We start from the raw sequence: 24827 nt of genomic DNA, 5'->3' as shown, positions 1-24827 counted from the left end.
CGGTGGGATACAGTCATAGAAGACCTTCGAGAGTTAGACACTTTTTTTTTAGGGAAAGTGGAGGCTTCGTCATACTTGAGATTTGCAGTGAATTAATTTGCTACAAATCAAATTTTTTTTGTAAAAAATTAGTCGAAGCTGCCAAGTTGAAATTTCAAAAGATTCAGTCATCTCTATTCAGTATCTCCTAGTTACATACATTATTGAATAGATCTCTTAGACCTGATGAGGCCGGTGTACTTACTTTGAAAATCCATGTCAGAATGGCAGTATTATACTGATATTTTAAATGAACATTTTAGGAGTCCAGCTAAAGAGTGAGAGAGCTCGCGAGTCCAAATGTATTTAGTCTCCACGCACCCAACCTGACTGAGCAGCTTGTACTGAGCAGTGTGAGATCTCAGCAGGGAGGAGGGACAATTAAAGGCTTTGCAAGTACTTTCAATTTGCCACTAATCAAATTTTTTGGCAAAAATTCGGAAAAGCTGGAGAATTCTGATTTCAAAAGATTCGCTCATCTCTAGCCAGGACATATTGAAGAACTTCTGTGAGCTCATCATCACCTCCGTACAACAATTACAACATGGCAGGGGCATAATATAGTTATCCGGGGACCAAAAAAATTAAAGTTCAGAAACCCCATTAATTATTACCTTTCTGTTGTAAGTGGCCCTTTCTGGCAGTGGGTTTAAGGGGGTTCCCTAATGCCCGAATGAACAGTCAGCCCCTGATGACCCACCAAGAGTTTTGAGAGACCGTACTCCATGGATATCATTGAACCTCATATCTTCAGGCTGCAATAAGTTTTTATCAGTGTCGGAAAATTTTTGGACCAGTCAAGAGAAGGAGGCATCTCAGTTGTCCAGGCTTCAGTAATGGTTAATGAAGCGAGGCCTCATAATTTAATTCCACTACCTCCATTACATGTATCGTTTATACCACCCTTCCCCCGTTACCGCTCGCTAGATGTAATTTGCCTTTTAGTACAATCCACGAACCCTCGTAATTGAAGATTTAAGAATTAAAAGAAAACCAGAGCCGGTGTCACAGGTGTTTAAATTGATGCCCCGCTGTGCGGAGAAATGGAACTTCCCGGAGGAGGAGAAGACATTTTCTCCGCCGTTGGTAGCACAAGAAATAATAAAGAGCAGAATAGTGTGAATAGAATGATGCTTTGTTTAGTTACAGCTTTTTTTTTTATCCCGGCTAAAAATACTTGTTCGGCCGCGCAGCTTTGGTGGCGAGCTAAGTAGGACACTCCGTGCCAGCTTTAATATGCATCGGAGGTCTACATGTGATATTCAATGTGTTACCTAAAAAATTACGCCTAAACATTCCTAAGGGTGGTTTCTTTCTAATTTGCTCTATAGGAAATTTTTAATGCTGCCAATAGGAGGGCTAAAGGGGCTACTGCCTAGTAGCCTAAGGGGTCATGAACACATATGTGATTTTCTTATACAAGAAAATCGGTCCGAGTTTCATCAGTGCTTTTGGTCAGAGTGTTTGGAAGAGTGTCTTTAGAATTTGGTGAGAGTGTCTTTAGAGTCTGGTCAGAGTTTGGTCAGAGTATCTTTAGAGTCTGGTCAGAGTTTGGTCAAAGTGCCTTTAGAGTCTGGTCAAAATTTGGTCAAAGTGTCTTTAGAGTCTGGTCAAAGTGTCTTTATAGTCTGGTCAGAGTTTGGTCAAAGTGTCTTTAGTGTCTGGTCAAAGTGTCTTTAGAGCCTGGTCAGAGTTTGGTCAAAGTGTCTTTAGTGTCTGCTCAGAGTTTGGTCAAACTGCCTTTAGAGTCTGGTCAAAATTTGGTCAAAGTGTCTTTAGAGTCTGGTCAAAGTGTCTTTAGAGCCTGGTCAGAGTTTGGTCAAAGAGTCTTTGGTGTCTAGTCAGAGTTTGGTCAAAGTGTCTTTAGAGTCTGGTCAGAGTTTGGTCAAAGTGTCTTTAGTGTCTGGTCAAAGTGTCTTTAGAGTCAGAGTTTGGTCAAAGTGTCTTTAGTGTCTGGTCAGAGTTTGGTCAAAGAGTCTTTGGTGTCTAGTCAGAGTTTGGTCAAAGTGTCTTTAGAGTCTGGTCAGAGTTTGGTCAATGTGTCTTTAGAGTCTGCTCAGAGTGTCTTTAGAGTCTGCTCAGAGTTTGGTCAAAGTGTCTTTAGAGTCTGGTCAGAGTGTCTTTAGAGTCTGCTCAGAGTTTGGTCAAAGTGTCTTTAGAGTCTGGTCAGAGTTTGGTCAAAGTGACTTCAGAGTTTTATCACAAAAACTGACGTATGAATGATCCCTTCATTCCATACATTGTTTTCAAGACAGCCACAACAGTAATGCCCGTTACTAGAAGAAATCTGACATGCTTATGTATTACCTATGTAGGATAAGAATAAAGCAGCTGCCAGAAACTACTGACTTTGCTTTTTACATCCCTGTTGAAAAAGGATTTTCAACAGCGAGCGACGGGAGAAAGTGGGGCTGCCCATAATCAAACCATGATATAAAGCTTAATTATTCAGATTCTCTTTCTGGTGATGGGGCTATTATTAATTTTTGGACTACAGGCCAAAAATAGTGTCAACCGAGGTTGGAGTCCAGATAGAGAGGAGTCCCACTCCATCGGTCATGGGCTGCTTTTGAACACCCTCTCAATGGCATAGGCCTATGTTGTTTTAGGGTTAGACACCCACCTAAAATACCCTGTGGTCGCCTTATCGATCTATAAAATCCTGAGACGTTATGATATTTTCTTACAGGTGTCCCATGGACGCTTCACACTTGGCTGGAATCCTTGCGTATCTCATTTCACCAACATAGACGTCCGCTGATCCAGTGTTTGCTCAAAGAGTTCAAGTCTATCCAGGAGGAGGAATATACGGAAGAGCTGATCACACAGGGCCTGCCTCTCATGTTTGAGATCCTGAAAGCAAGCAAGGTATGTCGAATGTTTCACCTCAGGGCTTCTTCAGGGGTCTCACCATCCAGAACATGGCGATAGCCAAGCCTCAACATCTATGGTTAAGAACCAAGTCAAAATTAAAAATGTTGCTCAATTTACCAGTTTACCCTTCATATAACATTAAATTAAGCCCAAAAGGAGTCAATTATATTGCTAAACCAGAAATAGCTTGCGCTAAATAGGATGATCACGTTTCTAAAAACTGCCTCTCCGACTGAACCTCACCAAAAACTATGGGGTCCACCTGACTGGTAAGGCTCATCTCACAGTGACGCTCTGCTATACATATACTTTTCAGTGACAACTACTAATAGCTGTGAAGGTGGAATAAAAAGGAACAAGACACAAGAAAATTACCTGTAGTTTTATCGGGGGCTTCATATGTTAAATACACTGCTCAAAAACAAAAATGATTTCCATTGATCATTTTTATGTTTTATTGTTCTGAACGCATTCCACTATGTAATGAATAAAGATTTGCAACTGGGATATTTCATTCAGTGATATCTAGGATGTGCGATTTTAGTGTTTCCTTTATTTTTTTTGAGCAGTGTATATTATTAAATGTATTTTAAAATTAATTTTTACTTTTCTTTTATTTAATTTTTAATTGTTCATATCACTATCTATCTAATTGAAATGTCAGTGGCCACTAGTCCTTACATCAAACTCTCATTTCTTCTTCTGTACAGATGAGTTTTCAGCAGTCACATTATCTTTACAGGCATGACTACTAGGAAGAGTAACACCTCTACATAGTAAATAACACAGGATCCACTATTCACAGTATGTGATGTCACAGCTCACATCCTCCTCCTGTACAATGACTGATAACACCTCTATATACAGTAGATAACACAGGATCCACCATTCACAATAGGTGATGTCACAGCTTACCTCCTCCTCCTGTACAATGACTGATAACACTTCTATATACAGTAGATAACACAGGATCCACCATTCACAATACGTGATATCACAGCTCACCTCCTCCTCCTGTACAATGACTGATAACACCTCTATATACAGTAGATAACACAGGATCCACCATTCACAATAGGTGATGTCACAGCTCACCTCCTCCTCCTGTACAATGTCCGATAACACCTCTATATACAGCAGATAACACAGGATCCACCATTCACAATAGAGGATATCACATCTCACCTCCTCTTCCTCCTGTACAATGACTGATAACACTTCTATACACAGGAGATAACACGGGATCCACCTTTCACAATAGGTGATATCACAGCTCACCTCCTCCTCCTGTACAATGACTGATAACACCTCTATATGCAGCAGATAACACAGGATACACCATTCACAATAAGTGATGTCACAGCTCACCTCCTCCTCCTGTACAATGACTGATAACACCTCTATATACAGTAGATAACACAGGAGCCACCATTCACAATAGGTGATGTCACAGCTCACCTCCTCCTCCTGTACAATGACTGATAACACCTCTATATACAGTAGATAACACAGACCCACCATTCACAATAGGTGATATCACAGCTCACCTCCTCCTCCTGTACAATGACTGATAACACCTCTATATACAGTAGATACCACAGGATCCATAATTCACAATAGGTGATGTCACAGCTCACCTCCTCCTCCTGTACAATGACAGATAACACCTCTATATACAGTAGATAACACAGGATCCACCATTCACAATCGGTGATATCACAGCTCACCTCCTCCTCCTGTACAATGACTGATAACACCTCTATATACAATAGATAACACAGGATCCACCATTCACAATAGGTGATGTCACAGCTCACCTCCTCCTCCTGTACAATGACTGATAACACCTCTATATACAGTAGACAACACAGGATCCACCATTCACAATAGGTGATGTCACAGCTCACCTCCTCCTCCTGTACAATGACTGATAACACCTCTATATACAGCAGATAACACAGGATCCACCATTCACAATTGGTGATGTCACAGCTCACCTCCTCCTCCTGTACAATGACTGATAACACCTCTATATACAGCAGATAACACAGGATCCACCATTCACAATAGGTGATGTCACAGCTCACCTCCTCCTCCTGTACAATGACTGATAACACCTCTATATACAGTAGATAATACAGGATCCACCATTCACAATAGGTGATGTCACAGCTCACCTCCTCCTCCTGTACAATGACTGATAACGCCTCTATATACAGTAGATAACACAGGATCCACCATTCACAATAGGTGATGTCACAGCTCACCTCCTCCTCCTGTACAATGACTGATAACACCTCTATATACAGCAGATAACACAGGATCCACCATTCACAATAGGTGATGTCACAGCTCACCTCCTCCTCCTGTACAATGACTGATAACACCTCTATATACAGTAGATAACACAGGATCCACCATTCACAATAGGTGATGTCACAGCTCACCTCCTCCTCCTGTTCTATCCACCCCCCAGTAGAATCATATCCGTCAGTCCACAGTATAGGGGGAGGCGGATGTATAGGAAACCTTTTATGTATCTGCTCTACACAAACCATCCTAATAATCTCACAGCGGCCATCATTCCTGATCACTTCTTTCTTCTATCTTGAGTGACTTTCATTCTTCATAGGTTTTTTATCAGTTCTTAGCCCCAGTGGACATTTGTGCTCTGATCCAGGTCGGCCACCTGACCAGTCAGTGACATTTTGTGCCAGGAGTCACAAACCTTTCATGTGCCTTGTGCTGAAATAGTGAAATCACAGCGTAATCCGTTCCCACCTCACCACACACCGGCTGCTCTGCCACCGATAAAAAATGACTTAGGACCAAGTAATGAAGTAGGAAATTCTCCGATGTGGCCGCGCTACATAAATCTCTCGGCTAATTGCTTTATCTGCTGACCTGGAGCTCCATGAGGTGACACGGGTCTGTATATGATGTCCTTCCTTATCTTTCATCTTGTCTTGAGATGTCCAAGATGAGTCACATGAGATGTCCAACTTTGAAAAAAACCTTTGGCCATTTCATTCCTCTCATCTTGAGCCAAGAGGAAAGGTGAAAAAGGACACAATACATGGAGGCACGGCAGGTACAATACATGGAGGCACGGCAGGTACAATACATGGAGGCACGGCAGGTACAATACACGGAGGCACGGCAGGTACAATACACGGAGGCACGTCAGGTACAATACACGGAGGCGCGGCAGGTACAATACACGGAGGCGCGGCAGGTACAATACACGGAGGCGCGGCAGGTACAATACATGGAGGCACGGCAGGTACAATACACGGAGGCGCGGCAGGTACAATACACGGAGGCGCGGCAGGTACAATACACGGAGGCGCGGCAGGTACAATACATGGAGGCACGGCAGGTACAATACACGGAGGCACGGCAGGTACAATACATGGAGGCACGGCAGGTACAATACATGGAGGCACGGCAGGTACAATACACGGAGGCACGGCAGGTACAATACACTGAGGCACGGCAGGTACAATACATGGAGGCACGGCAGGTACAATACACGGAGGCACGGCAGGTACAATACACTGAGGCACGGCAGGTACAATACACGGAGGCACGGCAGGTACAATACACGGAGGCACGGCAGGTACAATACACGGAGGCACGGCAGGTACAATACACGGAGGCGCGGCAGGTACAATACACGGAGGCGCGGCAGGTACAATACACGGAGGCGCGGCAGGTACAATACATGGAGGCACGGCAGGTACAATACACGGAGGCGCGGCAGGTACAATACACGGAGGCGCGGCAGGTACAATACACGGAGGCGCGGCAGGTACAATACATGGAGGCACGGCAGGTACAATACACGGAGGCACGGCAGGTACAATACACGGAGGCGCGGCAGGTACAATACACGGAGGCGCGGCAGGTACAATACACGGAGGCACGGCAGGTACAATACATGGAGGCGCTGCAGGTACAATACACGGAGGCACGGCAGGTACAATACACGGAGGCACGGCAGGTACAATACACGGAGGCACGGCAGGTACAATACACGGAGGCACGGCAGGTACAATACACGGAGGCACGGCAGGTACAATACACGGAGGCACGGCAGGTACAATACACGGAGGCACGGCAGGTACAATACACGGAGGCTCGGCAGGTACAATACACGGAGGCGCGGCAGGTACAATACACGGAGGCGCGGCAGGTACAATACACGGAGGCGCGGCAGGTACAATACACGGAGGCACGGCAGGTACAATACATGGAGGCACTGCAGGTACAATACACGGAGGCTCGGCAGGTACAATACACGGAGGCGCGGCAGGTACAATACACGGAGGCGCGGCAGGTACAATACACGGAGGCGCGGCAGGTACAATACACGGAGGCGCGGCAGGTACAATACACGGAGGCGCGGCAGGTACAATACAAGGAGGCACTGCAGGTACAATACACGGAGGCTCGGCAGGTACAATACACGGAGGCGCGGCAGGTACAATACACGGAGGCGCGGCAGGTACAATACACGGAGGCGCGGCAGGTACAATACACGGAGGCGCGGCAGGTACAATACACGGAGGCACGGCAGGTACAATACATGGAGGCACTGCAGGTACAATACACGGAGGCTCGGCAGGTACAATACACGGAGGCACGGCAGGTACAATACACGGAGGCACGGCAGGTACAATACACGGAGGCACGGCAGGTACAATACACGGAGGCACGGCAGGTACAATACACGGAGGCACGGCAGGTACAATACATGGAGGCACGGCAGGTACAATACACGGAGGCTCGGCAGGTACAATACACGGAGGCACGGCAGGTACAATACACGGAGGCACGGCAGGTACAATACACGGAGGCTCGGCAGGTACAATACACGGAGGCACGGCAGGTACAATACACGGAGGCACGGCAGGTACAATACACGGAGGCACGGCAGGTACAATACACGGAGGCTCGGCAGGTACAATACACGGAGGCACGGCAGGTACAATACACGGAGGCTCGGCAGGTACAATACACGGAGGCACGGCAGGTACATTACACGGAGGCACGGCAGGTACAATACACGGAGGCTCGGCAGGTACAATACACGGAGGCTCGGCAGGTACAATACACGGAGGCTCGGCAGGTACAATACACGGAGGCACGGCAGGTACAATACACGGAGGCACGGCAGGTACAATACACGGAGGCACGGCAGGTACAATACACGGAGGCACGGCAGGTACAATACACGGAGGCACGGCAGGTACAATACACGGAGGCACGGCAGCTACAATACACGGAGGCACGGCAGGTACAATACATGGAGGCACGGCAGGTACAATACACGGAGGCTCGGCAGGTACAATACACGGAGGCTCGGCAGGTACAATACACGGAGGCACGGCAGGTACAATACACGGAGGCACGGCAGGTACAATACACGGAGGCACGGCAGGTACAATACACGGAGGCTCGGCAGGTACAATACACGGAGGCTCGGCAGGTACAATACACGGAGGCACGGCAGGTACAATACACGGAGGCACGGCAGGTACAATACACGGAGGCACGGCAGGTACAATACATGGAGGCACGGCAGGTACAATACATGGAGGCACGGCAGGTACAATACAGGGAGGCACGGCAGGTACAATACACGGAGGCACGGCAGGTACAATACACGGAGGCACGGCAGGTACAATACACGGAGGCACGGCAGGTACAATACACGGAGGCACGGCAGGTACAATACATGGAGGCACGGCAGGGACAATACACGGAGGCACGGCAGGTACAATACACGGAGGCACGGCAGGTACAATACATGGAGGCACGGCAGGGACAATACACGGAGGCACGGCAGGCACAATACATGGAGCCACCGAGCAAATGTCTGTTATTGGCATAATCGTAGATTATTATCTGCCGCTGGCTCCCAAGTTGGATCCTACATGAGTGCTTTCAGCCTCGTCCACTTCATCTATGATGCCACTTCCGGTTCAGGATCTTGTCGATCTCCTAGATCTAAGCCTGTCAAGGTGTCAGCTTAGTTTTAGATGCTATGATAGTTCAGTCTTAACCATTTTTCATAAATGAGTGCGCGGTGACCTCATGCAGAAATCCCCCACGGCTCACCCCACTGTACGCGAGCGAGGAGTGAATGGCACTGAATGGAAGCCAGATGTATCTCCTGCGAAGACCTCAGCTCACATATCAGGATCTTGCCTCGTTCCGATCCCGTCATCTCTGCAATCGTCTCATTACTGGACCCCAAGGACGTAACTTTCCTTCTCGCCCAGGGTTTCCCAAAGTTCACTTCACAGCTGTGATTTTAAATGCAATTTCCAAGTTTATTCTTGGCAGATCTCCCAGCGTTTAGTCTGATGGGGCTTTTTATTCTTTCCTTCATTTCATTCCGGTCTACTGAGGAAAAGCCTTCATCTACTCTGAAAAAAAAAACCTTTTGTAGATCAGTTTTCTTCCATAGATCTTACAGACCTCAGAGCTGCAGCAAGATGCTGATTGTTTTTAATTACACCGACCATGGTGGTAATGAGTACCAGTACTCTGGAGTGAAATGTAATCATCCTGCTAGAGCTGACAATGGGAAGAGCTCCGCAGAGGCCGGCACTGCGGGGAAGGAGCTGAAGTATTGGGAGACGTTCAGTGCTTCATCGATTTCATCGCTTTAGTGAGTAGGAAAATAAAAAAGAATAAAAGTTTACTTGTGTCATCAAGAACTTACAGAGGAATAAGGGAAATGGACAAAGTAGATTATTGCTTATATACAATCCACTGGGAACCCAGAAGATTGGACCCACCAAAGAACGAACGTCAACAGAAGAAATATTGAGATGGACCCATCAGAAGGATGACTAGAGAAAATAATACTAAAGGCCTACTAGAGGAAAGGATATTAAAGAACCACCAGAGGAAAGGATGTTAAAGAACCACCAGAGGACAGGATACTAAAGACCCAGGAGAGGAAAGGATACTAAACACCCAGGAGAGGAAAGGATACTAAAGACCAACGAGAGGAAAGGATACTAAAGACCAACGAGAGGAAAGGATACTAAAGACCAACGAGAGGAAAGGATACTAAAGACCAAAGAGAGGAAAGGATACTAAAGACCAACGAGAGGAAAGGATACTAAAGACCAACGAGAGGAAAGGATACTAAAGACCAACGAGAGGAAAGGATACTAAAGACCAACGAGAGGAAAGGATACTAGAGACCAACGAGAGGAAAGGATACTAAAGACCCAGGAGAGGAAAGGATACTAAAGACCCACCAGAGGAAAGGATACTAAAGACACCCCAGAGGAAAGGATACTAAAGGCCAACGAGAGGAAAGGATACTAAAGACCAACGAGAGGAAAGGATACTAAAGACTAACGAGAGGAAAGGATACTAAAGACCAACGAGAGGAAAGGATACTAAAGACCAACGAGAGGAAAGGATACTAAAGACCAACGAGAGGAAAGGATACTAAAGACCAACGAGAGGAAAGGATACTAAAGACCCAGGAGAGGAAAGGATACTAAAGACCCACCAGAGGAAAGGATACTAAAGACACCCCAGAGGAAAGGATACTAAAGGCCTACTAGAAGAAATGAAGGAAATGTTACTGAGGTCCACCAGAGCAAAGGATACTAAAGGTCCGCCAGAGGAAAAGATACTAAAGGTCCACTAGAGGAAAGGATACTAAAGGACCACCAGAGGAAAGGATACTAAAGGACCACCAACAAAAGTGATACTGAAGGGTCATCAGGGAAAAGGATATTGATATCCAACAGAGAAAATTACTGTATACTAAAAAGATCACCAAAGGAAAGCATACTAAAGGTCCACCAGAGGAAAGGATAATAAATAGTGATGAGTGCAAGTGCTCGTTACTCGAGTTTGCCTTGGGTGCTCGGGTATTGCAGCTGCTCGAATGACATATTTTAGATCCCACGAACGTGAGGACTCGAACATGTCACTCGAACGCCCTCGATACTCGGTGCATACCTGAGCACCTAAGGCAAACTTGACTATCGCGGGTGCTGCTTGAGTGATATGTTCGAGTCCAAACTAAACATTCGGAGATTGCCTGTATATGTCAGGCAATACCCGCATGTTTTGTAACTGCAACAGCTGTGAAACATGCGGCCACGGGGACTCGGAAATGTCACTCAAGCACCCGCAATACTCGGTGCATACCTGAGCACTCTAGGCAAACTCGAGTGACAAGCACTTGCACTCATCACTAATAATAAAGGTCTACCAGAAGAAACATTACTCAAGGTCCACCAGAGAAAAGGATACAGAAGGATCGCCAGAGGAAAGGATAGTAAAGGATAACCAGTGGCAAGGATACTGATATCCAACAGAGGAAAGGATACTAAAGGTCCACCAGAGGAAAGGATAATTAAGGCCTACCAGAAGAAATATTACTGAAGGTCCGCCACAGGAAAGGATACTAAAGGTCCACCAGAGGAAAGGATACTAAATGTCCATCAACGGAAAGGATACTAAAGGACCTCCAAAGGAAAGGAGAATAAAGGTCCACCAGAGGAAAGGATACTAAATGTCCATCAACGGAAAGGATACTAAAGGACCTCCAAAGGAAAGGAGAATAAAGGTCCACCAGAGGAAAGGATACCGAAGAACCACCGGAGAAAACAATACTGAAGGTCTACCTGAGGAAAGAATGCTGAAGGACCACCAGATGCAGTGGTATGGAGGGCCCATCAGAGGCAGTGATAATGAAGGCTCACCAGATGCAGTGATACTGAAGGCCCACCAGAGACAGCGATACTGAGAGCCCACCAGAGGCAGTGATATGGAAGGCCCACTAGACGCAGTGATAGTGGAGGTCCACTAGAGACAGTGATACTGGAGTCGCACTAGGGGCAGTGATACTGGAGTCCCACTAGAGACAGTGATTCAAAAGGTCCACCAGAGGCAGTGATAGTAAGGGCATAGTAAGCAGAGAAAACAACGAGGTAGATCAAACAGAGGAAACCATACTGGAGGGCAATGCTCTATCCACATAGGGCAAGTGCATTTGTAAATTCTTCACCAGGGTATATCATACTTACAAACACTTGTATTGGTAAATGGGGAATGCCACAGCCTACCCGAAATTGCTCACCTTTTTGGTAGGGTTTTCGAGACTGAATCTGAAAAATAAGAACAGTCCTAGAAAATTCGTGACTGTTGGCGGCTTTGCTGTAGGATATTTTTTTTTAATGAAATGCAAAAGAAATTATTAACAAAAAGTGATCTACTCCAATGGCTGCTTCAGGTTGTCTACTAATGATCATCATGTGCCTTGTTATATATAGGCAAAGTCTGAGCCATATTTTCTTCTCATGGACCAGCCCGACCTTCGGAACTCAACCAAAGACCATGTCTGGGCTACAGAACCACATGGACATGGAGTCGAACAATGTCTCAAGTCTTACATTTCCGAAATAAATAATTTGGGCCATCTTTGTGGTGACTAGTGAATAATAGTTGTCTTAGATAGGAAATGTTCAACCCACAATTGGGATATTATTGTATGTTTATTAATTATGTGAATTTTACCTATCAAGTCACCCATTTCCTTACACTGATTAAGGCAGGAACAACTGACCTAATGCGTGAGAAGGTGTCCTGACTTCCCCACCAACTCTCAGATATCGAGAGGAAGAAGGATTGGACATGTTGGATCTCAATATTCCTCATCCTTTGCTGTTTAGATATATAAGCCACTAGTGTGGTCTGACATTGGGTTATTCCCCTTTGTAAGAGAATGGTTGGATTGGAAGGAACAGATGTTGGTCGAATGAGCTGACAACTATCTTCTAGTTCTGAGTTACTACTCAATATAATATTGGAGATCACGATGGTGGTTCTTCTCACCGGCTTCCTTCGTATCATGTCATACTTAATACTTCCCCTATTAGCCAGGAATCAATCATGGCATAAAGTTGGCAGGTAGAACCCACTAGTTGACTTTTAACTTGGCCTTCATAATTTAAGATGATTGGACAAGAAGAAGGTCAACTTAACCGAGTCAAACAATTTGAGCTACAATTTAATGTTTAAAATACAAAATCACAAAAATTAAGTCATCAGGGTTAAATATCATAAACGCCATGAACTTTTTTCCGAAAACTTTCCTAGGAGTTATTGAATTGATCCAATCATAAGCTCAGTCTAAAATCCAAGGGGAGTCTCCGTTTACGACTTCCCGACAATTCAGTCTTCTGACATATCTCCATGACACGCAGGTCAAAACATCGCAATGTGAACCATGTTTTGTATAATAGAAATGGTCTCCTCCTCTTCATTACAGAACGAGGTCATCAGCCAACAGTTGGCCGTCATCTTCAGCCAGTGCTACGGCCCTTACCCCATCCCCAAGCTGACTGAGATAAAGCGCAAGCAGACCTCCCGGCTGGGTAAGCCTTCACCAACTTATAACTTAGCCATATTTCTTGTGCATTGGGCATAAGGCAGGATGTTTCTCCTTGTGGATGGCACCAACCTGGCGTTAGGAGACTTAAAGGCCATGCAATGCTCCTCCGAGAATTTAATTTGCAATCTTTAAAAGTCTATATTGACCTTTTAACAAGCAGCTTTGCCACATGACTTAGGATAAAAAGCCAAACCAGATTATTCATTTACAGACATGTGTTTAAGGCTGTTTGCCCCTCATCAGTACAAACCAGGAGATCTGATTTGGCTAGGTGAGAGGTCTCTAGTTTCCCTAGTCCTTTTCCTATAAGTTTCATAATACCTGCTTGGGACTCTCCACAAGGAGAAATGTTCCCCACTTAAATCCCTTGTCAGAGACGTCTCAAGCTGCCAAATACGATCTCTTGTTTTGCACTGATGAGGGGCAAGAACCCCAAAACATGTGTCAGAAAATGGAGCGACTGGTTTGCCTTTTTATCCTGCGCTAACGTCCGATAAAGGGTTGATATTGACTTTTAGGATGGCTACACCAATAGGTGGCGCTACAGTTCTAGTTCTCTTCTTCTCTGAAAAGGATATTTGCATATCTCGTGCACTAGTTACAATAAAAATTTTAAAAAATGAAAGAAATGCAGATGAACCGATAAACCAACTGGCCCCTCGGAGCTCATTTGTAGTCGACACCATGTGTAATACGTCTCCGTACTTTTACATTACGCCTGCTCCGTCCGGCTGGAACATTTGCTCCATAATGCAGACCTCATTTATATTGATAGGCGGCTTTATCAAAGATTCTTACAATGACAGGCGGAATTTAATTGATAGGCTGCATTTACTAATCAGAAAGATCTGCTAAATATAGGAAGAACTTCCATATATACAGTTCAGACCAAAAGTTTGGACACACCTCATTTAAAGATTTTTCTGTATTTTCATGACTATGAAAATTGTATATTCACACTGAACTCATCAAAACTATGAATTAACACATGTGGAATTATATACTTAACAAAAAAGTGTGAAACAACTGAAATTATGTCTTATATTCTAGATTCTTCAAAGTAGCCACCTTTTGCTTTGATGACTGCTTTGCACACTCTTGGCATTCTCTTGATGAGCTTCAAGAGGTAGTCACTGGGAATGGTCTTCCAACAATCTTGAAGGAGTTCCCAGAGATGCTTAGCACTTGTTGGCCCTTTTGCGTTCACTCTGCGGTCCAGCTCACCCCAAACCATCTCGATTGGGTTCAGGTCTGGTGACTGTGGAGGCCAGGTCATCTGGCGTAGCACCCCATCACTCTACTTCTTGGTCAAATAGCCCTTACACAGCCTGGAGGTGTGTTTGGGGTCATTGTCTTGTTGAAAAATAAATGATGGTCCAACTAAACGCAAACCGGATGGAATAGCATGCCGCTACAAGATGCTGTGATAGCCATGCTGGTTCAGTATGCCTTCAATTTTGAATAAATCCCCAACAGTGTAACCAGCAAAGCCCCCCCCCCCCCACACCATCACACCTCCTCCTCCATGCTTCACGGTGGGAACCAGGCATGTAGAGTCCATCCGTTCACCTTTTCTGCGTCACACAAAGACACGGTGGCTGGAACCAAAGATCTCAAATTTGGACTCATCAGACCAAAGCACAGATTTCCACTGGTCTAATGTCCATTCCTTGTGTTCTTTAGCCCAAACAAGTCTCTTCTGCTTGTTGCCTGTCCTTAGCAGTGGTTTCCTAGCAGCTATTTTACCATGAAGGCCTGCTGCACAAAGTCTCCTCTTAACAGTTGTAGAGATGTGTCTGCTGCTAGAACTCTGTGTGGCATTGACCTGGTCTCTAATCTGAGCTGCTGTTAACCTGCGATTTCTGAGGCTGGTGACTCGGATAAACTTATCCTCAGAAGCAGAGGTGACTCTTGGTCTTCCTTTCCTGGGGCGGTCCTCATGTGAGCCAGTTTCTTTGTAGCGCTTGATGGTTTTTGCCACTGCACTTGGGGACACTTTCAAAGTTTTCCCAATTTTTCGGACTGACTGACCTTCATTTATTAAAGTAATGATAGCCACTCGTTTTTTTTTCTTTACTTAGCTGCTTTTTTCTTGCCATAATACAAATTCTAACAGTCTATTCAGTAGGACTATCAGCTGTGTATCTACTGGACTTCTGCACATCACAACTGATGGTCCCAACCCCATTTATAAGGCAAGAAATCCCACTTATTAAACCTGACAGGGCACACCTGTGAAGTGAAAACTATTCCCGGTGACTACCTCTTGAAGCTCATCAAGAGAATGTCAAGAGTGTGCAAAGCAGTCATCAAAGCAAAAGGTGGCTACTTTGAAGAACCAAGAATATAAGACATAATTTCAGTTGTTTCACACTTTTTCATTAAGTGTATAATTCCACATGTGTTAATTCATAGTTTCGATGCCTTCAGTGTGAATGTACAATTTTCATAGTCATGAAAATACAGAAAATTTTTTACAAGAGAAGGTGTCCAAACTTTTGGTCTGTACTGTAGGTCTTGTCCATCCAGGCGAATACAGAGACTTTGATCTACCATCATTTTTAAGAATTGCTCTGTAGACGTGAGGATTATTGATCCGGTATTGATTCGCCTCACTTCAGGTGAGTGGCGGTACAATTCATGGATGAAAGCTGAAAAAGGAGAAAAAAGACAAGTTCTTCTTTGGCTTTGTTGATGACCAAAATTTATGCTGTCAACTCAAAAAAGCATGGCGGTGTTGAGTAAATTTTCGCTACAGGGTCAGTTTGGAGGACCAGAAAGTTGTATACCCCTATTTATAAAGGCTTTTTACTACCCTTTGAGTCCTTCCCTCTCATCCTCGCCGAATGGCCACATTTTGTTATTGTCCATTTATGAATGGAGTGGTAATGACCACTTCTATATACGGTGGTGGTCAAACATGGTCACTATGTACTGAATGGAGTGGTAATGACCACTTCTATATACGGTGGTGGTCGTACATGGTCACTATGTACTGAATGGAGTGGTAATGACCTCTTCTATATACGGTGGTGGTCGTACATGGTCACTATGTACTGAATGAAGTGGTAATGACCATGTCTATATACGGTGGTGGTCGTACATGGTCACTATATACAGAATGGAGTGGTAATGACCATGTCTATATATGGTGGTGGTCGTACATGGTCACTATGTACTGAATGGAGTGGTAATGACCATGTCTATATATGGTGGTGGTCGTACATGGTCACTATGTACTGAATGGAGTGGTAATGACCACTTCTATATACGGTGTTGGTCGTACATGGTCACTATGTACTGAATGGAGTGGTAATGACCATGTCTATATACGGTGGTGGTCGTACATGGTCGCTATGTACTGAATGGAGTGGTAATGACCATGTCTATATACGGTGGTGGTCGTACATGGTCACTATGTACTGAATGGAGTGGTAATGACCACTTCTATATACGGTGGTGGTCGTACATGGTCACTATGTACTGAATGGAGTGGTAATGACCATGTCTGTATACAGTGGTGGTCGTACATGGTCACTATATACTGAAGACAAGAGTGGCGCCGTTTCTGGAAAAAAAAAAGGAATATTTTGATTAGTTTAGGACAACCCTCGTTAATTAGTAGCTCCTCATATCACAAATAATAATTTTCCTGTTTTTTTTTTGTTTCTTTGCAGATCCTCACTTCCTTAATAACAAAGAAATGTCAGATGTCACCTTTATTGTGGAAGGAAGACCCTTCTATGCACATAAAGTGCTGCTCTTCACAGCATCCCCAAGGTAAAAAAAAGGAGAGAAGTAAAGAGGGCCAGTGCTGAAAGGAAGCCGAACAGATTTTGAATGCAGCTTGGGATGTGACTAGAGCATAAAACAAGTTGTAACACCCTGGAGCAATAACCGACCAATCAGATGCAATAAAATTGCAGCCAAATGTTACATTTCTTTAGTATTTTGGTATAATTTCTGTATAATTTCTTTAAATTCTTTTTTTCAAGGTTTAAAGCTCTTCTCACAAACAAATCGACGGCAGAAAACAGCTGCATCGAAATCAACTATGTGAAATATCACATCTTTCAGGTTTGTGAACATGTGAGAAATAGTGTATCCCTAAAAATGTAAGTTTTAAAGGGTTAAAAAAAATTAAAGGGTGTTTTTTGCTATCTTCAGAAATGGGTATTGTCGGATAGTGCTTGTGAATACAAGCCATTTTGCAATTTACTGCTAGTTAAAATTTTCAACCGTTCATGAGATATTAACACTTTTCTTTTGGTTATTACTCGTTACCTTGGAGACCGACCAACGCTGATAGACAGTAGAACTTGGGTAGCACTTTCAATTTCTTTTGAGTTGAGATTGATAGCACCGTTTAGAAGCTAGCCAGGATCACTGTTACTGTTAGCACTGTTTTGAAGCTGGCCAGGATCACTGTTACCTCCTAATCCCAGCCAGTGCTTACAAACTAAACAGCAGCGGTGGTCGGTCTCCTAGGCAACGAGCTGTAAACAAAAGAAAAGTGCTAATATCTCAAGAACGGCTGCAAATTTTAATTAGCAGTAAATTGCAAACGTGCTTGTTTTTACAAGCACTATCTGATAGAATATTCATCTATGAAGATGAGAATAACCCTTTAAGGAATAAATTTAGCATTGACGGCCTGACCATTCAAGCGTTAGGGTAGTACCCGAGGGTCCACAGCCTCTTAGTCACTTACCACACTTCAAACAGGGAATATCACAGTCAAAGTGATTGGAAAGAAGCCCGTGAGCTTTACCGCCCATGGGTCCGGATCACTGTCGATGTGAGCACACTGACTGCCGTACACTGGATTCCTCTGTATTTGGCAGCGTTTTATTGTAAAGAACATTTTGACATTTTAATGTAAGATTTACTTTAATATAATTTGACATATCAGGTTACAATGGTTTATGAATTATGCACGTCCTATTAATAACACCACATAGTCTGAGCAGCCGGCATCAATTATGTATTGTGCAATATCCCCGCTGAAGTCCGGGATTAATACCGCCATCCTTGCAGAATACATTTTAATAGGCAAAGTATATCATCCCCCCAATTCCCGAGATAATTATATCCTACCGTGGACCCTCAGTTGGTCCTTACTCCTATTATTTATTTAATCTTTCTTTAAAAAAAAAACAAAAAAAAAACACTACCTCTACTGAAACCACCATAAAATAGACAAATTACTGCACTACCTGCTGCCACTAGGGGGAGCCAACTACTTATGTATTCAACAGGAGGCAGTGAGCTCCACCTAGTGGTGGCTTGAAGTAGTCCTTTCGATAAAGTCAAATCAAGCTGTAAAAACAGGTCATACCAGCGGTCTGATTAATGTTGCCTGCCTCTGTGGTAAGTTATAGTGATGAGCAAGGCTGACAAAATTTGAATTTGACAGATTTTGTCAAATTCAGCCAGAAAATTCTAGTTTTGTTTCTCCCATGAAATCAACCATTCTACTGCATATTTTTCTTAATATTACGCATCGTGCCTCTGTTACTCTTCCTGGAAATGAATAACTAAAGCCAGCAGGCATTACTATTCCCCATGTACAGTAGGTGTATCCCCAAAATGGCGCCACTCCTGTCCACAGGTCATGCCTGGTATTGCAACTCTCATCCATTTAAATGAATGAGTCTGAGCTGCAATACCAGATATGGCCTGTGGACAAGAGTGGTGCTATGTCTGTAAAAAAAATAATAATAATAATGTTAAAGGAGTATTACCATCTCCAACATCCTATCCCAATATGTATTAAGTGTAGTAATAATGATAATATTAGCAAATGCCTCCAATTAAAAAAGTAGTACAGTTCTTCTGATAACCTATGTTGCTTACCCCATGTACAGGGTATTGCAGTAGTTTAGGTGTCCAAATAGAGTGGTCATCACCATGGATACCTAAGCTACTGCAATGCCCTGCACATGGGGTAAGCAACATAGCTAATCAGAAGAACTATACTACATTTCTAATTGGATATATTTGCCAATATTATAATTATTATGACACCAATTGTATATTGGGATAGGGTCTTGGAGATGGGTATACCCCTTTAAGTCATGACATAAATGATAAGAGCCCATTCTTCAGCTCCTTTTACAGGTCAGTCTGATAAAATCAGCAGTGATTTTGTTACAGTGTGTCTGTTTTTCTCTCTCCAGCTGGTCATGCAGTACCTGTACTGTGGCGGCACAGAATCGCTCCTCATTAAAAATAATGAAATCATGGAGGTAAGAGGCGCGTTGCTGGTAGCGTTCGATAATCGATCCTCGCAGATGTTTAGAAGATATACCGTTTAGTCGCAGCTGAGGAGTCGGACGTGGCTCCATCGCCGTGTCGTTTCCCTAATGATTGATAATCCGCTGCTGATGACAGATTTACCTCGTTTAGTCTCAGTCCTGGAGCATGAAATCAGCTTATTAATGCAGCGATGCCGCCTCTCCTGCCGCCAGCTCCTCACTCGCCCTCTGCACCTCTTTCTCCCTCTCTCGCAGCTGCTCTCTGCCAGCAAGTTTTTTCACCTGGAAGCTCTGCAGCGTCACTGTGAGATAATCTGTGCGAAAAGCATCAACACGGAGAACTGCGTGGATATCTATAACCATGCCAAGGTACGGGGACCCCGGGGGAAGGGAGTAATAGGGGGACCCCGGGGGAAGGGAGTAATAGGGGGACTCCGGGGAAAAGGAGTAATAGGGGGACTCCGGGGGGAAGGGAGTAATAGGGGGACTCCGGGGAAAAGGAGTAATAGGGGGACTCCGGGGGGAAGGGAGTAATAGAGGGACTCCGGGGGAAAAGGAGTAATAGGGGGACCCTGAGGGGAAGGGAGTAATAGGGGGACCCCGGGGGGAAGGGAGTAATAGGGGGACTCCGGGGAAAGGGAGTAATAGGGGGACTCCGGGGAGAAGGGAGTAATAGGGGGACCCCGGGGGAAAAGGAGTAATAGGGGGACCCTGAGGGGAAGGGAGTAATAGGGGGACCCCGGGGGGAAGGGAGTAATAGGGGGACTCCAGGGAAAGGGAGTAATAGGGGGACTCCGGGGGGAAGGGAGTAATAGAGGGACTCCGGGGAGAAGGGAGTAATAGGGGGACCCCGGGGGAAAAGGAGTAATAGGGGAACCCCGAGGGGAATTGGAGTAATAGGGGGACCCCGGGGGGAAGGGAGTAATAGGGGGACCCCAAGGAGAAGGGAGTTATAGGGGGACCCCGGGGAGAAGGGAGTTATAGGGGGACCGTGCGGGGAAGGGAGTTATAGAGGGACCCCGGGGGAAGAAAGTAAGAGGGGACCCCGGGGGAAGGGAGATATAGGGGACCCCGGGGAGAAGGGAGATATAGGGGACCCCGGGGGGAAGGGAGTTATAAGGGGACCCTGGGGAGAAGGGAGTTATAGGGGGACCCCGGGAGGAAGGGAGTTATAGGGGGACTCTGGGGGGAAGGGACTAATAGGGGGACCCTGGGGGAAGGGAGTAATAGGGGGACCCTGGGGTGAAGGGAGTATTAGGGGGACCCCGGGGGAAGGGAGTTATAGGGGGACCCCGGGGGAAGGGAGTTATAGGGGAACCCCGGGGGGAAGGGAGCTATATTGGGACCCTGGGGGAAGGGAGTTATAGGGGGACCCCGGGGGGAAGGGAGTAATAGGGGGACCGCGGGGGGAAGGGAGATATAGGGGGACCCCGGTGGGGGAGGGAGTAATAAGGGGAGCCCGGGGGAAGGGAGATATAGGGGGACCCCCGGGGGAGGGAGTAATAGGGGGACTCTGGGGGGAAGGGAGATATAGGGGGACCCCGGGGGGAAAGGAGTTATAGAGGGACACCGGGAGGAAGGGAGTAATAGGGGGACCCCAGGGGGAGGGAGCAATAGGGGGATCCCGGGGGAAGGGAGTAATAGGGGGACCGCGGGGGGAAGCGAGATATAGGGGGACCCCGGTGGAGGAGGGAGTAATAAGGGGAGCCCGGGGGAAGGGAGATATAGGGGGACCCCCGGGGGAGGGAGTAATAGGGGGACCCTGGGGGGAAGGGACATATAGGGGGACCCCGGGGGGAAAGGAGTTATAGAGGGACACCGGGGGGAAGGGAGTTATAGGGGGACCCCGAGGGGAAGGGAGTTATAGGGGGACCCCGGGGGAAGGGAGTTATAGGGGACTCGGGGGGGGGAGTTATAGGGGGACCCCGGGGGGAAGAGTTATAGGGGGTCACCGGGGGAAGGGAGTTATAGGGGGGCACCAGACTGCTGTAATAGAGGGGTTCTAGACTTTGTCTTTAAGAAATAACGTTTCTGAGATGCCAGAATGTCGCAGCAAACTACAGAAATGTTATGCCCTCTGTATTTCTGTGCAAACACCTGAAGATTATTCCGATATATCAGGCCGTGCTCAGTGAGCGGCTGCTTGTTATTTCCCAAACCAGCCATGCAAGTAATAGTGAAGCAGGTTCATATCTGTCATTAGAGGTTTTAGTTCGGTACAAACACACATTTCTAAAACTTCAACGTTTTTAGATGGATTGTACATTGTGAAAAATCTATTTTTTTTCCAGCAGTGATAAGATGATTACCGGAATTTCCTGCTGTGTAGCCCCCCAGCAATTATCTGTGATCTTTAGCAAAACTCGGCAGCAAGTGCTCAATTTGCCTGCAGCGCCCCTACAGGAGAAATGAAGTATTACATAATTCCCATTAAAATGGAGAGAGTTGATTTGTAGTTCAGCAACCTGAACGGGCGGCCTCCCTCTAATAACTCAGTTCCCCGTGACATTATTTTGTGGATTTTTTTGTGTCATTTCTACATTTCTGTTTTTGCTTATTTTGATATTGTTTGATCATATAAAGTATATATATATATATATATTTTTTACTAATACAGACGATTATTAGTCGTGCAAGTTCTCAAGGTGAAAAAAAAACAAATTTAATTTCCCTGTCTATTCAAAGTAAACTATTTATATGTGCATGTAGCTCATTTAAAGACAAGTCCAGCAATACCTTTACATGGCCGATCCGTTCCTCGGTTACTGAGAAATGAGCGTTTGAATTGATATGCAAATGAGGCTGAAGATCTATGGTAGATCTGAAGCCTCTGTCACTCCAGCTCTATTCCCCACCCAGTTATTTGACAGCCTCTATCCCGTGTGACTTTAGATATAGAAGCCATCAGTCAAGCAGGAGGAGGCAGCGCTGGGCGAGAAATAGAGCCGGAGTGGCAGCGTCTGAATTGATATGCAAATGAGGCTGAAGGACTATGGTAGATCTGAAGTCTCTGTCCTTTCAGCTCTATTCCCCGCCCATCGGATTGACGGCCTTTGTTTTGTGTAACTCCAGGCAAAGGATCCTTCAGAGAAGGAGGAGAAGGTGAGGAATAGAGCCGGAGTGACAGCATCTGAATTGATATGCAAATGAGGCTGAAGGGCTATGGTAGATCTGAAGTCTCTGTCCTTTCAGCTCTATTCCCCGCCCATCAGATTGACGGCCTTTGTTCTGTGTAACTCCAGGCAAACGATCCTTCAGAGAAGGAGGAGAAGGTGAGGAATAGAGCCAGAGTGACAGCGTCTGAATTTATATGCAAATGAGGCTGAAGGACTATGGTAGATCTGAAGTCTCTGTCCTTTCAGCTCTATTCCCCGCCCATCGAATTGACGGCCTTTGTTCTGTGTAACTCCAGGCAAATGATCCTTCAGAGAAGGAGGAGAAAGTGAGGAATAGAGCCGGAGTGACAGTGTTTGAATTGATATGCAAATGAAGGACTACAGGTAGATCTGAAGCCTCTGTCACTCCAGCTCTATTCTCCACCCCTCCCAATGGACTGACAGCCTATAGTCTGTGTTACGTCAGGCAAATGAACAGTCAGTCAAGTAGGAGGAGGCGGCGCTATGTGGTGAATAGAGCTGGAGTGACTGAAGCTTCAGATCTAAGCCTCATTTGCCTATCAAATCAAACGCCGATTTCTCAGGAACGGAGGAACGGACCGGCCATGTAAAGGCATCGCTGGACTTCTCTTTGAAAGAGCTACATGAGTATATAGTTTTGGGTGGGTGTGAAACGCTGCTGACGGATATCCTTTAATCTTGTGACTAATCCGACAATGTTCCCTAACTCGTTATCTCTCTACGTTCCCGCAGTTTCTTGGCGTTCCCGAGTTATCGGCTTACTGTGAAGGCTACTTCTTGAAAAACATGATGCTCCTCATTGAAAACGAAGCCTTTAAACAACTGTTGTACGATAAGAACTGCGAGACAACGGGCCAGGATGTTCTGGGCGACTTACAAAGGACGTTGGCGACACGGATCCAGTCCATCCATCTCTCTTCTTCCAAAGGATCTATAGTATAGAGTCGCCACCGCCAGGGCGGACAGTGTACAGTGTTTACTCCGAGAGGCTTACATGAAGATAAAAGGCTTTTCCTTATACCGGATATCCTATTTTTCTCACGGCTTAAGGCAAAAAATTCTGAAACTTCCTAACTTGGCAAAAAAAAAGAGAAAAAAATAAATATATATAAATATATATATATATATATATAAAAATATAATTCTTATTTTTGTTAATAAAAAAAAGACATTTAATTTAAAAGAAGAGGATTACTCTACAATTTTCCAAAGGAAATGTCGGATTCAACATATCAATGGATGCAAGAAAAAAAAATCGATTTCGAAAGATGCTAAAAAAAAAAAATGGAAATAATGTCAATCCAAAAAGCGATATTTTTTGGGTTTCTCAGATTTACGCAGCTTGCGTTCATTACTGGGAAAGGAAATCTGAAGAACTGTTTCGAAACACTAACGCGTGACTATCACAAGAGGTAGTTCGGTACGACTACACCGTCCGATGGAATCAAGCTGGACGATTTTTAGGGGTATATGACTTTTTAAAAGATTTCTAAAAAATAAAAATACATCTAAAAATTTGGGGTGGCCTTGTAGGTTAAAAAACAAAACAAAACAAAAAAAAAAACAAAGACTTTTGTTATCGATCATTTCTCAAAAAGTTCTAAGTCCGTCCAGTGACTTTTATTGTTTCCTGACGCAAGGCTGAAACCTCCTCCTTTTATTCAAGTTGCCCAGGAAGGAGTCAATATAAAACAAAGAAATATATATATATAAAAATAAAAATCAACATTTAAAAACATTTTTTTGAAAAATTGGCATGTCAATAGTTAAGCAAATTCAGATTTGCATGGTGTTTATCGTGTATCATTTTGCCAAGAATTTTCGCAGTTCGGTCGTTCAAGCCCATTTGTGAAGTACCAAAAAAAAGACAACACACGCGAAAAAAAAAATTCTGTTTCACTGTGAATACGTGAAATTGATTGTAGGTATTAGTTTTTACATCACATCGTAAAAAAAAGAATGGTGCAATTTTTCATTTTTTTTCCTCTATTTTTGTAATATAAGGTCATTTACTTTCTGCAGCGTTGTCATAATTTTGGGTCCGGAAAGCCATAAGGATCATGATAATTATCATCCAGTATC

The 24827-nt window shown here is 44.8% G+C and overlaps 1 protein-coding gene across 2 annotated transcripts in view; it reads left to right on the top strand.

The window, feature by feature from the left end:
- The window catches only part of ABTB3 (ankyrin repeat and BTB domain containing 3), a 202861-nt gene extending 179033 nt beyond the window's left edge, over positions 1-23828 (top strand). For both annotated transcript variants that reach the window (XM_069763450.1, XM_069763449.1), the window contains 7 exons: positions 2729-2907; positions 13229-13334; positions 17029-17131; positions 17347-17428; positions 19531-19599; positions 19864-19977; positions 23478-23828. In XM_069763450.1, the coding sequence (XP_069619551.1) occupies positions 2729-2907; positions 13229-13334; positions 17029-17131; positions 17347-17428; positions 19531-19599; positions 19864-19977; positions 23478-23687 (863 nt within the window). In that variant the 3' untranslated portion in view covers positions 23688-23828. The remainder of the gene's footprint in view (positions 1-2728; positions 2908-13228; positions 13335-17028; positions 17132-17346; positions 17429-19530; positions 19600-19863; positions 19978-23477) is intronic.
- The last annotated feature ends 999 nt before the right edge of the window (positions 23829-24827 follow it).

This window comes from Ranitomeya imitator, chromosome 4 (genome assembly GCF_032444005.1).
Source record: "Ranitomeya imitator isolate aRanImi1 chromosome 4, aRanImi1.pri, whole genome shotgun sequence".
Taxonomy (NCBI): domain Eukaryota; kingdom Metazoa; phylum Chordata; class Amphibia; order Anura; family Dendrobatidae; genus Ranitomeya; species Ranitomeya imitator.
Note: the sequence above shows the minus strand (reverse complement) of the source record. Positions and strands in the feature narration are given on the sequence as shown.